General features: G+C 41.6%; 1 protein-coding gene across 1 annotated transcript; it reads left to right on the top strand.

Annotated features, from left to right (window-relative positions):
• The first annotated feature begins 7,995 nt into the window (after window positions 1–7,995).
• LOC121555616 (transcription factor 21-like) lies at window positions 7,996–15,194 on the top strand. The gene is made up of 2 exons (XM_041869447.2): window positions 7,996–9,114; window positions 14,697–15,194. The coding sequence occupies exons 1-2, from the start codon at window positions 8,535–8,537 to the stop codon at window positions 14,732–14,734; spliced, it is 618 nt and encodes a 205-aa protein (XP_041725381.1). The 5' UTR covers window positions 7,996–8,534; the 3' UTR covers window positions 14,735–15,194.
• The last annotated feature ends 1,272 nt before the right edge of the window (window positions 15,195–16,466 follow it).

Below are 16,466 nucleotides of genomic sequence, written 5' to 3'. Positions count from 1 at the left end.
ATACTACACTGAACAAAAATATAAACTCAACATGTGCTGAAATAAAAGATCCCAGAAATTTTCCATACGCACAAAAAGCTTATTTCTCTCAAATTGTTGCATGTTGCATTTATATTTTTGATCAGTATAAATGGAGTGTCCCAGATTTATGTACAGAATAATATGAAATACTCTGAGACCAGGTTGAAGACCAGTCAATTGCAATAACATCTGTGATGACTTAAGCATAAATTATTTCAAAGCCTTGTTAAATTTTGGAACCCTCTATTTGAGGCAGCAGAGTAGAGGACAATGAGCCTTTGATAGAAGAAAAGGTAGCCCTTTGAACGAAGCAAAGCACACTGCTTCCTGTCTTCTGCTTCAGAAATAGACTTTTGCTTGTCTGTGCTGAAAATGGGCAGGCTTGCAGGTCAATGTTTAATATTTAATCAGAACATTCCAGGAATTAATTCAGAATATGCATCAGTGAAAATGTATGGGCAATGTTGGATGTTCCCTAATTTATTAATATGGCATGGTACCCATCTCTTTTAGTCCGTCGGCTGGGCCTAGGGAGCTGAGCCTATTATGGAAGCTGATAGAATTGTCCATCACCTCCCACCACACGTTCACCTGTCTTATGTTAGCCCTAAATGTGCGTTTATACTATGAAGCGGCATCGCACGGTGAAACATCGGAAACCACTCATTTTGAATGGAAGGAAAGCGAGAGAAGCGGAGTGGGCGGGGGACAGTTGAGCTATGCGAGCATGGGCGAGGTAGCTGAACAGGGCGGGACTAAAGTCGCAGAAAGCTGAACTTTATTTAAATCTTCCGCAATATCGCAACGCAAGTGACAAATTGAAGCTCACCATAGCTTCCAACCCCTACTGGATTGGTTGACAATGGCTGTTGATACCTAGAACCATGGGGACGGGGGGTACATATTACCCCCATATTCTGAAATTGCATTTTTGTCCCCCCCAGTTTTATCATTGGAATGTGATAGAAAAAGAGGCAACAGTGTGCTTTAGGACCATGCGGACGTCTCCGAGCGGTCGGGTAGGCTGTTTTGGAGTGTTTATCCGACTGGATTTAAAAAATAAAATAAATAAAACCAAAGTTGCGCCCCTGCCTAGCACTACCTAGCTTGCTTGCTAGCTTGTTAGCAACCAGATGAGGGGGCAAGGCTAGCGTGGCCAAAAGATTGTCTATTATATCGACAAGATAGTCAATCGACCGCTCTAACAATGGAAATACATGTACATGTCCTCAAAGATGGAAGGCAGGCGGGAGGAGGCAAGATCAGGTGGGACCGTTCTAGCCAATGAGAGGGCAGATATGCGTGTGAACAACAGGCCATAGAGATAGATAGAGGACATTATCTGTGCCATTATACCGTCTGTGTCAGCATGGGCAGCAGCATTGAGGTTATCTCCATTTCAAAGTAGTCAATATTCTTCTTCTTCATTGGCTGATTGCTCCCAATTCGTAGGAATCCCCACCCAAATGAGTACTTTAAAATGGTGGAAGCCCTCAAGGGCAATGTCCATGCTAAAATGGAGTATATCCATGATGAGTCTTCGATCTATGACAACAGGCACAACTCCAATATAAAGTCATTTTTTTTCAAAGTTGCCGAAATGCCACATGCGTCTGCTTATATCAGTGCATTTGTAACAACCTAACCATTATGAAACTTCTATTCAATCAAATAAGCCTCACGTAGCAAATAAGCAATACTTTTTTTGTTTACCAAATTCAACACTCCTTGACCTCCATACAAAAATTCTTCACTTCGTGGGCTTATTTTGGTGGACAGATTTTGGGCTGCTGTGGCTAGGTGAGTGCCGCTTGTATGGTGTAAACAGCTGGTAAGGATAGCTTAGCTTTCGTTTCCTAAATCGCTTGAACAATACATGCCTTCTTGATGGAGTGTGGCATATAACAGCATGACGCGTAACAAAATAGAGCCTTCCCACTGTGCACAAACTGGTTGAATCAATGTTGTTTCAACGTAATTTGCCAACATATTGTGATGTGGAGACTGTGGGATTTGAAAAAAGTCATCAACTGTTGTTTTGAGGGTGACTTTTCAACCACAGGATTATGTCATCATGGTAACCAATTTTCAACAGACAAACCTTGTATTTGTACCTTTGATGTTGTATTTGTACCTTTTGAAACAACGTCAGATATTCAACGTTATATCCACTATCAGAAAAATAACTGTAGGCTGGATAGCACCTCCCACTGGAGGGTTTATCTATCTACATATATTAATTTGGTCTTCTATCCAGTGTTTTAACCAAGCCCAGCCCTGCTTAGCTTTGATATTGTCACTGTCTAATACCAGTGTGTTATATTGTGAATGATAAGTTCTCACTGTTGCTATCGAAGTCATTCCAAAGGGTAGGTTTAACAGAGCAAATTAAATGTAACCATACTTTATAAGTCATACAGTATATAATCAATTATACTATTTTTACATTTACATTTGAGTCATTTAGCAGATGCTCTTATCCAGAGCGACTTACAGTTAGTGCATTCATCTTAAGATAGCTAGGTGGGACAACCAAATATCACAGGCATAGAAAGTACATTTTTCCTCTAACGTAGCTATCAGTAGAGTCAGAGCTAGTACGGGGGGGGGGGGTCAAATTTAAAAAGGAGGATTATTGAAGATACTGTTTGAAGGTAGGGTTTCAGATGTTTTCGGGAAGATGGGCAGGGACTCTGCTGTCCTAGCTTCAAGGTGAAGCTGGTTCCACCATTGGGGTGCCAGGACAGAGAAGAGCTTGGACTGGGCTGAGCGGGAGCTGCCCTCCCGTAGGGATGGGAGGGCCAAGAGACCTGAGGTGGCAGAACGGAGTGCTTGGGTTGGGGTGTAGTGTTTGAGCTTAGCCTGAAGGTAGAGAAGGGAAGTTCCTCTTGCTGTTCCGTAGGTAAGCACCATGCTCTTGTAGTGGATGCGAGCATCACCTGGAAGCCAGTGGAGTGAGCGGAAGAGCGGGGTGACATGAGAGAACTTGGGAAGGTTGAAAACCAGGCGGGCTGCTGCGTTCTGGATAAGTTGCAGGGGTTTGATGGCACAAGCGGGGAGACCAGCCAACAGCGAGTTGCAGTAGTCCAGACAGGAGAGGACAAGTGCCTGGATTATGACCTGCGCCACTTCCTGTGTGAGGTAGGGCCGTACTCTACGGATGTTGTAGAGCATGAACCTGCAGGAGCAGGTCACTGCTTTGATGTTTGCAGAGAATGACAGGGTGTTGTCCAGGGTCTTTGCACTCTGGGAGGGCAACACTGTGAAGTTGTCAACCGTGATGGAGAGGTCTGTGAGCGGGCAGGCCTTCCCCGGGAGGAAGAGCAGTTCCGTCTTGTCGAGGTTGAGCTTGAGGTGGTGGGCTGAGATCCAAGTTGAGATATCTGCCAGGCACGCAGAGATGCGTGTCGCCACCTCGTTGTCAGAAGGGGGGAAGGACAAAAGTAGTTGAGTGTCATCCGCATAGCAATGATAGGAGAGACCATGTGAGGATATGACGGAGCCGAGTGACTTGATGTATAGCGAGAAGATGAGAGGGCCTAGAATCGAGCCCTGGAGGACACCAGTAGTGAGAGTACGTGGTACAGACACAGATCCTCTCCATGTCACCTGGTAGGAGCGGCCTGCCAGGTAGGATGCAATCCAAGAGTGTGCATAGCCTGAGACGGCCAGCCTTCAGCGTGGACAGGATAATCTGATGGTTCAGTGTCAAAGGCAGCAGATAGATCTAGTAGGATGAGAACAGAGGAGAGAGAGTCAGCTTTGGCAGTGTGGAGAGCCTTCTTTACACAGAGAAGAGCAGTCTCGGTTGAGTCACCCGTCTTGAAGCCTGACTGGTTAGGGTCAAGAAGATCGTTCTGAGAGAGATAACGAGAAAGTTGATCAGAGACAGCACGCTGAAGTGTTTTGAAAAGAGCGGTGAGCCATCGTCAGGAAATGAGCTTATCAAGGTGTCAAGCTCATTGAGGAACTCTCCAAGGGCACGTGGTGGACGATAGATGAAAACAATGTTAAGCTTGAGTGACAGTGACAGCATGGAATTGAAATGAGGAGATGGACAGGTGAGAGAGGGAGAAAAGAGAAAATCTCCACTTAGGAGAAATTATAAGACCTGTGCCACCACCGTGACGACCAGATGCTCTCGGACTATGAGAGAAAACATAGTCAGATGAAGAAAGAGCAGCTGGAGTAGCAGTGTTTTCTGGGGTGATCCATGGCTCCGTCAGGGCCAAAAAGTCAAGGGACTGAAGGGCAGCATAGGCTCAATGTTCTTGGCCGCAGATCAGCAGTTCCGAACGCTGCCAGAGACCCGGAATTCCACATGGGTTGTGCGTGTAGGGTATACTAAATTAGAAGGGTTGCAGCCAAGGGGTGGGGAGCGTCTGTAAAGCCTACAGGGAGAGGTGCAAATAGGTATAGAAAACACACACATAGTTGGCAAAGCTACAAAATAGCAAAATGAGAATCTGTAAATAACTAGATGAGATACTCAAGTGAGAGAGTGGTGTGAAGCCCTCCTCTCTTTCCTTAAATAACTCTGCAGAACCGTCTTTGTTTTGCGAGAAAACTGCCACTGACACGACCGCCGCTTACGGCTGCTGCTGAGAAACCAGGAGAGACTGAATAACTAACAATAATTGCTAATTGCCTAGCAGAGGTGGAGAGCACGCCTCCCTGTACTAATTGCTGATTGCCTAGGAGAGGTGAAACCCCTCCCCCCCAATACAACCACTGATTACCAAAACAAGTCACAAATTGCCCTGCCCCTTGATCCTGGTTGATGAGTCAACAACTATCTTCAAATGATGAGCAGTCAGCAGTTCACACCAAGTAGGCTTCTGGGAAAACAGGCAGCACTTAAAGTAGATGGCCCTAGCTAGACAAAAAGACAGTACTAGACCACAGCAGATAAAGACCAAAAAAATTATACTTATCACTCCTGAGGATATCAGGAGTCCTCTAGCTATAGAATGAAGCTTATATTATTGAGTCCAATATAGCATTTGCGAAGTCATCAACAGCTATTGATTAAATTCAACCCAGGTTTCAACTAAAAATAGACAATACATATAGGTCTAGGGTTTCAAGCTTTGGTTGATTTCAAATGTAATCTTCAAGTTAATAATTAATATGTTGGATTCACATCTCCATCTCAACCAAAAATCTATGTTAAAGAATAGCACTAAATCAAATCAAACTTTTTTTAAAGTGCATTTAAAGTTTGATTTGGAGACGTAAATCCAACATATCAATTATTAAGTTTTAGACAAACTGGAATCCAAGCCGGACTAAGTCAGTGGCACAAAATATAAATCTCCTTTAAATGTTGATATTTGGTTTCGTTGACTACTAAACACAATTCTGTATAGCTTTTGCTGTACATTAAGTAGCCTATTAACTTGTTGACAACTTAACAAATGATATGTTGGATTCACATCTCCAACTAAACCAAAAATAAAAGTTAAAAAGTAGGATTAACCCATTGGCTCAGATGAAGCTATCCAAACATTAGATCCATCTCCTTTAAATGTTGATATTTGGTTGCATTATCAACCAGACACAGTTCAATATGACTTTTATAATACAGTAAATAGCCTAAAGTTAAGGCTATCTTACAAACGAATGTAACAGTATTTATTTAAACTTAAAATGAGTAACACATCCATGGCCACATTTTGAGATTCCACGAAATTAGTGCCTTTTGCATCCCTTTGAAACAGTATTTTAGGTATATATATTTTAAGCCTGTTATATTAAATTAAGTGCCCTTTAATATACACCACATGGAGAATTCAATAAATCCGATTTTCTTATATGAATAAAGGCTTGCTAAAGTGCCAAAATTCAGCATTTTGAATCAACCATGTGTCGTCACTTCTATGAAGATTTTAACCCACTTAATCCCAAAATGTCTCCAAGTTTCACCATCATTGTAAAGCCCTAGATATTTTTGTTGATATGACAAAGACATTTCTGAAGATGATTATTTATTTGATTACTGATTCATTCATATCTGTCCCTCATTTTATGGTCAACCCTGTTACGTGAACTGAACTCTAGTTTTAATACGGTGAAGCTATTCCTTTATAATATATTTTTTTTCAAAAGAAACATTAAACATCTATTAGTCAAATCATAGATTAAAAGCTGGTGAGCTGGTTCTGCTCTTTTTGGACATTTTCTAGTGTTTTGTGGTGGAAAACTGCGGGTCGACCATAACACGTCAACCCAAATGTTTTAACAATTGAATTTTTTTGGTGAAGCTTACATTCAATTGCCACTCCCTGTTGCACACAACAAGCTTCCATGGCTGATTTAAGAAGAAATCATCAACCCCGTTAATCTATCTGGCACTTGATAGGCACTTACTATAGTCTTTTTTAAATGTAACCTCTTGAGGTGGGAAAACGTGTTTTTTTAATGAAGTTGAACATGTGCTCTTTTTGACAGAATGTTAAAAAATCCAACGTTTTTTTGACCAAGTTACATTTCTCAAAAGGCACCAAATTGGTGGAATGACACAAATGTCTTCTTATGTAATCATAGAAAGCTTGCATGTTCGAGATAGCATGCAAATGTACAGGTCTGGGGATCTTTACAATTGCTATAATAATCTGCACAGAATATCGAACAACATTGATGATTTGCACTATGTTTAATGTAATATCAGCTGCAATCCAGGTAATTTGGTTGTTCTATTAAGTGAAGCACAGTAATAACACTTTTGAACTTTGTTGTGCTTTTAAATGGTTGAAAGCACACTGATAACACATTTAGATGACAATTTAACCAAACATTATTTTCCATTGGAAATTTGGTTGTGCCTTTAGATTGTTGAAAGTATGGTGACAACACATTAGGAATTCAATAAACTTCTGTCTGTCTTTTTGAGTGGGTGAATAAAATGTTGAAATCTCATTAATCAATGTTTCAACCAAATATTACCCAAATGTCCACGTTGAAATGACGTGGTGTGCCCAGTGGGTTGGTAGTCTAACCACTAAAGAGAAAGCAGGCCTTGCTTTCTGCGTTTGCAATGACAAACACTCCCCTTTCAGCGAACATCGTAAAGACTGGTTAAATCAAAAACGTGTATTTGGAAATGTAAACATATTTAGTATATATATTTTTAACTATACTTCCCATAGGCAGCAGACACAATATTTCATTAACTTCACCGTAATTATAGGCTATCTCCTGCTATTTGTCATAGACCTATGTCTAATGAAAGTACTATCATTTGCGAATTTACTTGCTTTGTGTGGTAAACAGACCAAAATAATCCAGAACGAATTAATACAAAATACTGTTGTTGCAGCTTGCTTTTGTTGTTTTCTAATAGCAAATTTTAAGACATGCGAAATTACAATCAAAATGCAATTGTCAAGTTGATATGCATCAGACTATATTCAGGTTTTCTACAACACAGACTATTGCTCTACCCACATGTACATATTACCACAATTACCTCGACTAACCTGTGCCCCCGCACATTGACTCTGTACTGGTACCACCTGTATATAGCCTCCCTACTGTTATTTTATTTTACTGCTGCTCTTTAATTATTTTTATCTTTTACTTATCTATTTTTTACTTAACACTTATTTTTCTTAAACCTGCATGGTTGGTTAAGCGCTTGTAAGTAAGCATTTCACTCTAAGGTTGTATTCGGCGCATGTGGCAAGTACAATTTGATTTGATTTGCAATGGAAGCCCCTTGCATTTTTATAATTCGATCTGTATTGTTGTACCAACACCCTCAACATCATTTACTTGTCTGCCATTGCTCGTTTTGTAGGCCTATCAACTAAGCCTTAAATTGGGGGCTATGTCGCTAGATAATTGAGAGTGCTATCATATGTTTCTGACAGTATTGTGTGGCTCGAGCTGAGATCTCATTATAAAGCTATTCTATTCATATGCCACCCGGTTGACCAAGTGCTCGACGCGGGGCAAAACTGGGCACGAGGCCTCAAGGAACGAATGGCAAATAGTCTACGTCGTTTTCTTTGTAAATATGAGGCTACTCTTTGCTCGTTGTATAGGGAACAACTTGAGGAAAGTTTATAATTGGACACGTGTTTTTCTTCTGTCGGTAATGTGAAGATCAACTGATTCCTTTGTATCTAGCTCCGCTTTTTAAAAGGCAATGAGTGATCTAATAGGAGGGGGCATATGTGTCCTAATTAGGTCCTTTTCAGCCTTTAGAATATGCGCGTGCCCTCTGCTGCGCGCCCTCTGCTGCGAGCCCCCGGCAGCGAGACATGGAAGCCCAGGAACTATTTCATCATCGGGATGTGTCCCTGCGCGTGTCACACAGTCCAGAGATTACAAGTGACTTGTAGCGCACAATCCAACGGTCCTCACAAGCACTTTATTTTGAACGAGGGAGTTTTAAACTAGGCACGGATGTCTGAACAACAACTCATTTCGTGCAGCAGGCTAACTTTACACGTTTTCTCCGGCCGGGTAAAAACAGCGTGTTGAACTGAATTGAACAATAATACTTTAAAATGGAAGATATATTATTTGACTTGGCTCAAGATGGCACTACAGACTTTGATTTCTGGGGGCATATGGACTTTAACTTCCAGTTCCAGGCCCAGTTGGACAGTCTACTCTTCGACTGCACCACGGTCACCGGCCAGCTTTCGCCCTGGTCCTCGTTCGGTGGCCAGTCCATGTTCCCGGACGCGCAGCTTACATTCACAGACCTGGACTCGCAGTCTCCCGGCCTTGGCGCCGGTGCTGAAGTGGACAGCTCCTCGGTGGACGAGCCCCACGAGATGAGCAAGCGCAGGCCACGGCGGTTTGTGCCCCATCACCCGTACAAGATCCAGCGACACGCCGCTAATATCCGGGAGAGGAAGAGGATGCTGAGTATCAATTCGGCGTTCGAAGAGCTGCGGTGCCACGTGCCCACCTTTCCTTACGAGAAGCGCCTGTCCAAGATTGATACCCTGAGACTCGCTATTGCCTACATCGCCCTACTGAGAGAAATACTGATGTCCGGCTGCGACCCCAAGTCATACTTGGATGAATGCATGAAGAATGGTTACAAGAATCAAACCAATGCCATTTGGAACACAAGTGGTGAGCAGAAAATACAAATAGCCTAATTACTGAAAAAGTATATGTCGTCAGAACCATGTTAGATTATGCAATGAGATTACAGTTATAAACAATTCGATTATTTGCATTGAAAGATAAGCTTTTGAATCTGTTCCATTCAAAGATTGAAAGGCTAAATAAAAACTGGTGCAAAAGCTCCTGCAGTAGCCTACATCGGGCCTCTAGATACTGTTGCCTCCGACATTGTCGTAATTATATGAACTAGAAATGGTCAATAGGATAACTGAGAATGTGTAGGAGCTATGACTTAGATTAAGCCTAGCCAAATAGTATATTACAGTAGACTCCCACTGGTTGAATCAACTTTGTTTCAACTTAATTTGTCAATGTATTGTGACGTGGAATCTATGTGGAAAACACATTGGATTTGAAAAAGTCATCAACATAAACTGTTATTTTAAAGGGTGACATTTCAACCCCAGGATTGTATCATCTTGGTAACCAAATTTCAACATAGACAAACCTTGTATAAAATATGTTGAATTTGTACCTTTAAAGCATGTTAGAGCTTCAACATTATATCCACTATCAGACAAAATAAATAGGCTGGGCAGCACCTCCTACTGGAGAATTGGTCTATCTACAGGTACACTTTGGTCTCCCATCCAGGGTTTTACCCAAGCCCTGCTTAGCTATGATATTTGTCACTGACTATTACCAATGTGCTATAATGAGAATGATTGTTGAGAGAACTCCACTTAAAAACTAAATAGATTCACTGTTGCTTTTGAAGTCATTCCAAAGGGTAGGTTTAACAGAGCAAATGGAATGTAATCATACTTTATGTCATACACTACCGGTCAAAAGTTTTAGAACACCTACTCATTCAATGGTTTTTCTTATTCTTTTTTTTACTATTGTCTACATTGTAGAATAATAGTGAAGACATAAAAACTATGAAATAACACATATGGAATCATGTAGTAACCAAAAAAGTGTCAAATAGCCACCCTTTGCCTTGATGACAGCTTTGCACACTCTTCGCATTCTCTCAACCAGCTTCACATGGAATGCTTTTCCAACAGTCTTGAAGGAGTTCCCACATATGCTGAGCACTTGTTGGATGCTTTTCCTTCACTCTGCGGTCCGACTCATCCCAAACCATCTCAATTTGGTTGAGGTCGGGGGATTGTGGAGGCCAGGTCATCTGATACAGTACTCCATCACTTTCCTTCTTGGTCAAATAGCCCTTACACAGCCTGGAGGGGTTTTGGGTCATTGTCCTGTTGAAAAACAAATGATAGTCCCACTAAGCCCAAACCAGATGGGATGGCTTATCGCTGCAGAATGCTGTGGTAGCCATGCTGGTGAAATGTGCCTTGAATTCTAAATAAATCACAGACATTGTCACCAGCAAAACACCCCCACACCATCATACCACAGTGGGAAATACACATGCGGAGATCATCCGTTCACCACACCGCGTCTCACAAAGACACAGCAGTTCGAACCAAAAATCTCACATTTGGACTCCAGACCAAAGGACAAATTTCCACTGGTCTAATGTCAATTTCTCATGTTTCTTGGCCCAAGCAAGTCTCTCCTTCTTATTGTTGTCCTTTAGTAGTGGTTTCTTTGCAGCAATTTGACCATGAAGGCCTGATTCACACAGTCTCCTCTGAACAGTTGATGTTGAGATGTGTCTGTTACTTTCACTCTGTGAAGCATTTATTTCGGCTGCAATTTCTGAGGCTGGTAACTCTAATGAACTTATCCTCTGCAGCAGAAGTAACTCTGGGTCTTCCATTCCTGTCCTCATGAGAACCAGTTTCATCATAGCGCTTGATGGTTTTTGCGACTGCACTTGAAGAAACTTTCAAAGTTCTTGAAATGTTCCGTATTGACTGACCTTAATGTCTTAATGTAATGATGGACTGTCGTTTCTCTTTGCTTATTTGAGCTGTTCTTGCCATAATATGGACTTGGTCTTTTACCAAATAGGGCTATCTTCTGTATACCCCCCCGACCTTGTCACAACACAACTGATTGGCTCAAACACATTAAGAAGGAAATAAATTCCACAAATTAACTTTTAAGAAGGCACACCTGTTAATTGAAATGCATTCCAGGTGACTACCTCATGAAGCTGGTTGAGAGAATGCCAAGAGTGTGCAAAGCTGTCATCATGGCAAAGGGTGGCTATTTGAAGAATCTCAAATATAAAATATATTTTGATTTGTTTAACACTTTTTTGGTTACTACATGATTCCATATGTGTTATTTCATAGTTTTGATATCTTCACTATTATTCTACAATGTAGACAATAGTAAAAATAAAGAAAAACCCTTGAATGAGTAGGTGTTCTAAAACTTTTGACCGGTAGTGTATATCATCAATTATACTATTTAGGCCTGTATAGCATTTGCAAAGTCATCAACAGCTATTGATTACATTTAATCCAGGATTCAACAAAAAATAAACAATACATATGCCTAGGGTTTCAAGCACTGGTTGATTTCAAATGTAATGATATTTAGTGATATTTAATTGTGTTTGGTTGTCAATGCAACCAAATAGCAACATTAAAAGGAGATTTGTCTTCTGCTTGTATAGCTCCATCTGTGCCATTGATTTAGTCTGACCGTGTAGCTTAGTTGGTAGAACATGGCGCTTGCAATGCCAGGGTTGTGGGTTAGTTTCCCACGGGGGGCCAGTATGAAACATTTATGCGCTCACTAACTGTAAGTCGCTCTGGATAAGAGCGTCTGCTAAATGACTAAAATGTAAATCTACAAATGAATAATTTATATGTTGGATTCACATCTCCATCTCAACCAAAAATCAAAGTTAAAGTATAGGACTTAATCAAATCAAACTAAAGTGCATTTAATGTTTGAATTGATTTAGTCCTATTCATTAACTTAGATTTTTGGTTGAGATGGAGATGTGAATCCAAACGATCAATTATAGATGGGCGGCAGATAGCTTAGTGGTTAAGAGCGTTGTACCAGTAACCGAAAGGTCGCTGGTTCTAATCCCCGAGCCGACTAGGTGAAAAATCTGTCGATGTGCCCTTGAGCAAGGCACTTAACCCTAATTGCTCCTGTAAGTCGCTCTGGATAAGAGCGTCTGCTAAATGACCAATTTATTTTTTATTATCTAAGCCTAAGATAAATCTCCTTCAAATGTTGATATTTGGTTGCGTTGACAACCAAACACAATTCAATATACATTTTAAATACAATAAATAGTCTATTAACTTGTCGACAAGTTTACAAATTATATGTTGGATTCACATCTCCAACTCAAGCAAAAATAAAAGTTAAAGAATGGGATTAAGCCAGTGGCTCAGATGGAACTATCCAAGCAGTAGATACATCTCCTTTATATGTTGATATTTGGTTGCATTGTCAACCAAACACAATTCAATATAACTTTTTTAATACAGTAAATAGCCCAATGTAACATTTAACCTTACCGTAAGACATCCATGGCCACATCTTGAGGCTACTGTAACTATAAATGCCTTCTTACATTTACATTTTATTTACATTTTCGTCATTTAGCAGACGCTCTAATCCAGAGCGATTTACAAATTGGTGCATTCACCTTATGATAGCCAGTGGGATAACCACTTTACAATATATTTTTAAAAAAAATTGGTGGGGTAGGGGGAGGGTAGAAGGATTACTTTTATCCTATCCCAGGTATTCCTTAAAGAGGTGGGGTTTCAAGTGTCTCCGGAAGTTGGTGAGTGACTCCGCTGTCCTGGCATCGTTAGGGAGCTTGTTCCACCATTGGGGTGCCAGAGCAGCGAACAGTTTTGACTGGGCTGAGTGGGAACTGTGTTTCCGCAGAGGTAGGGGGGCCAGCAGGCCAGAGGTGGATGAACGCAATGCCCTCGTTTGGGTGTAGGGACTGATCAGAGCCTGAAGGTACGGAGGTGCCGTTCCCCTCACAGCTCCGTAGGCAAGCACCATGGTCTTGTAGCAGATGCAGGCTTCAACTGGAAGCCAGTGGAGTGTGCGGAGGAGCGGGGTGACGTGAGAGAACTTGGGAAGGTTGAACACCAGACGGGCTGCAGCGTTCTGGATGAGTTGTAGGGGTTTAATGGCACAGGCAGGGAGCCCAGCCAACAGCGAGTTGCAGTAATCCAGACGGAAGATGACAAGTGCCTAGATTAGGACCTGTGCCGCTTCCTGTGTAAGGTAGGGTCGTACTCTACGAATGTTGTAGAGCATGAACCTACAGGATCGGGTCACCGCTTTGATGTTAGCGGAGAACGACAGGGTGTTGCCCAGGGTCACGCCAAGGTTCTTTGCACTCTGGGAGGAGGACACAACGGAGTTGTCAACTGTGATGGCGAGATCATGGAGTGGGCAGTCCTTCCCCGGGAGGAAGAGCAGCTCCGTCTTGCCGAGGTTCAGCTTGAGGTGGTGATCCGTCATCCACACTGATATGTCTGCCAGACATGCAGAGATGCGATTCGCCACTTGGTTATCAGGTAATCATATATAGTGCATGTTCAAGATAGAATGCATAGGTCGTTGGCTCGTCGCAGGTCTGTGGAGATCTTCACAATTGCTGTAATAATCTGCGCAATCCAGGTCATTTGATTCTGCTATTAGATGAAGCACAGTGATAACACATTAATCTGTTGTATAAATAAACAAAACATCTGACATTGTATTCCCATTTGAACTTTGCTGTGCTTTTAAATGGTTGCAAGCGCAGTGATAGACATTTGGGTGACAACTAAACCAAAAATCAGACATCTTTTTTTCCTTTGGAATTTGGTTGTGCTTTTAGATGGTTGAAAGCAGAGTAATAACACATTGGAAATTCAACTAACTTTTGGCGGTCTTTTCTCGTGTTCTTCTTATTTATATTTCTTGTGCGTTTTTCTTCTACTTGACTTTTTAATTATTTATTTTTCATAGTATTATTGCGTTGTTGGGAAAGAGCAAGCAAGAAAGGCATTTCACTGTACTAGTGCATGTGACAATAAAACTTGGATGGCGTTACGGTAAATCAATATTTTTCCATTGGAATTCTAGTTTTGTCAACCAATACTGTATATGCATGGCCCATATGGTTTGTGACTTAATGTTGGGTGTGGGACATTACCAAACCCCATTCACGAGAATTGCAAACAGCACACAGGATAGACCCAAGGAAGGATGAAGTATCCTACCAAGTGTTTATAATTAAATTAGCACAAGGAGAAGGACAGCATATGCTAATGGCCAACAGCAAACTCCAAAGCTCATTGACTCTTAATTGAGTTTGTGTCACGTAAACAGCTTGCTTTGTTTGTTTGTTGTGTGTTTTATTCCCAGCTGTCTCTCGCTTTGGTGTGGGTGCTCAAAGGCTCCCCTTTGCCAGAGCACAAGTATTCTCACTGCACTCAATGGTTGCCTGTGTACTTTAGTTAACCAATTCTGTGGGGCTCCACTCCAGCCATACGGAGGGGGCATTGAGGAGTGACTGTACCCCTTTGCTCAGCCCGGACATGCAACTTATTAAACAATAATTAAAATGCATCTAAAGATGTATCTAAAGCCCCATGTTTGCCCTGCTTTTGTCCCCTGTCTCACTCTAGATCTGACAGCCCGGCTCTCCTGGATAAAGTGGGATTAACTCAGGATGGAGCGACCCAAGTACGGAGGACAGGGGGTGTTGGCGGGGGATTTACACCCCCTTCTCTGTCCGTGTCAATGGCAGCATCACATCAGGGGCTGAGTGACATCTGGAGACTTCTCACCAGGTCGTGCACCTCTCTCTACAGCCATCCGCTCCCCTCACAGCTTTTAATATTCAAATGTGTTTTGGATTGGTCATTGAGTGCCAGTGTTTTTCTGGAGTTGCCTGTTGTTTTACAGTGAATGGGGGACCGGGGCCAGACTCAAGCCCATGGGGATGGCACTTGTCACAGGGGAGAGAAGCAGGCTGGCATGGGACTGAATGAACCTTGGTAAAAAAGAAAAAGAAACTGAATTGGATGGAGTGTGATAATGAAGTGTTCATTTAAAACCTTTTGCTGTTGTTCATTAGACACTGTTATAAGGGACTTGATGATGTAAATTAGATTGTGTGTGACACCCAAATTTCACAAAAGTTAATTTATCCTAATTAATTAATTAATCATTGTATTTATTTAATTAATTTATGTATTTATTCTTCAATTTGTTTATTTATTTATTATTTTTACTTGATCATTTTGGTTATTTTGTATTATTTTGATGTATTTACATTCCTTTTTTATCAATGATTTATTCAACTGTTTAAATTTGCTGTTGCTAGTTGTTTATCTTGAATCAATTATTTATTATGTCATCAAATGGACCATTTTGATATTCATATTACCTATTACAGTGAGGGAAAAAAGTATTTGATCCCCTGCTGATTTTGTACGTTTGCCCACTGACAAAGACATGATCAGTCTATAATTTTAATGGTAGGTTTATTTGAACAGTGAGAGACAGAATAACAACAACAAAAAAATCCAGAAAAACGCATGTCAAAAATTATATAAATTGATTAGCATTTTAATGAGGGAATAAGTATTTGACCCCTCTGCAAAACATTACTTAGTACTTGGTGGCAAAACCCTTGTTGGCAATCACAGAGGTCAGACGTTTCTTGTAGTTGGCCACCAGGTTTGCACACATCTCAGGAGGGATTTTGTCCCACTCCTCTTTGCAGATCTTCTCCAAATCATTAAGGTTTCGAGGCTGACGTTTGGCAACTCGAACCTTCAGCTCCCTCCACAGATTTTCTATGGGATTAAGGTCTGGAGACTGGCTAGGCCACTCCAGGACCTTAATGTGCTTCTTCTTGAGCCACTCCTTTGTTGCCTTGGCCGTGTGTTTTGGGTCATTGTCATGCTGGAATACCCATCCACGACCCATTTTCAATGCCCTGGCTGAGGGAAGGAGGTTCTCACCCAAGATTTGACGGTACATGGCCCCGTCCATCGTCCCTTTGATGCGGTGAAGTTGTCCTGTCCCCTTAGCAGAAAAACACCCCCAAAGCATAATGTTTCCACCTCCATGTTTGACGGTGGGGATGGTATTCTTTGAGTCATAGGCAGCATTCCTCCTCCTCCAAACACGGTGAGTTGAGTTGATGCCAAAGAGCTCGATTTTGGTCTCATCTGACCACAACACTTTCACCCAGTTCTCCTCTGAATCATTCAGATGTTCATTGGCAAACTTCAGACGGGCCTGTATATGTGCTTTCTTGAGCAGGGGGACCTTGCGGCGCTGCAGGATTTCAGTCCTTCCCGGCGTAGTGTGTTACCAATTGTTTTCTTGGTGACTATGGTCCCAGCTGCCTTGAGATCATTGACAAGATCCTCCCATATAGTTCT

The sequence above is a fragment of the Coregonus clupeaformis genome, chromosome 4, assembly GCF_020615455.1.
Source record: "Coregonus clupeaformis isolate EN_2021a chromosome 4, ASM2061545v1, whole genome shotgun sequence".
Classification (NCBI taxonomy): domain Eukaryota; kingdom Metazoa; phylum Chordata; class Actinopteri; order Salmoniformes; family Salmonidae; genus Coregonus; species Coregonus clupeaformis.
This window is presented reverse-complemented; position numbering and strand designations above follow the sequence as displayed.

Bases quoted from the DNA above. Each gene is read 5' to 3' on its own strand.
- LOC121555616 (XM_041869447.2), top strand. From the start codon at position 8,535: ATGGAAGATATATTATTTGACTTGGCTCAAGATGGCACTACAGACTTT. The intron at 9,115-14,696 runs GTGAGCAGAAAA...GTCTCACTCTAG, and splicing joins TGCCATTTGGAACACAAGTG to ATCTGACAGCCCGGCTCTCC.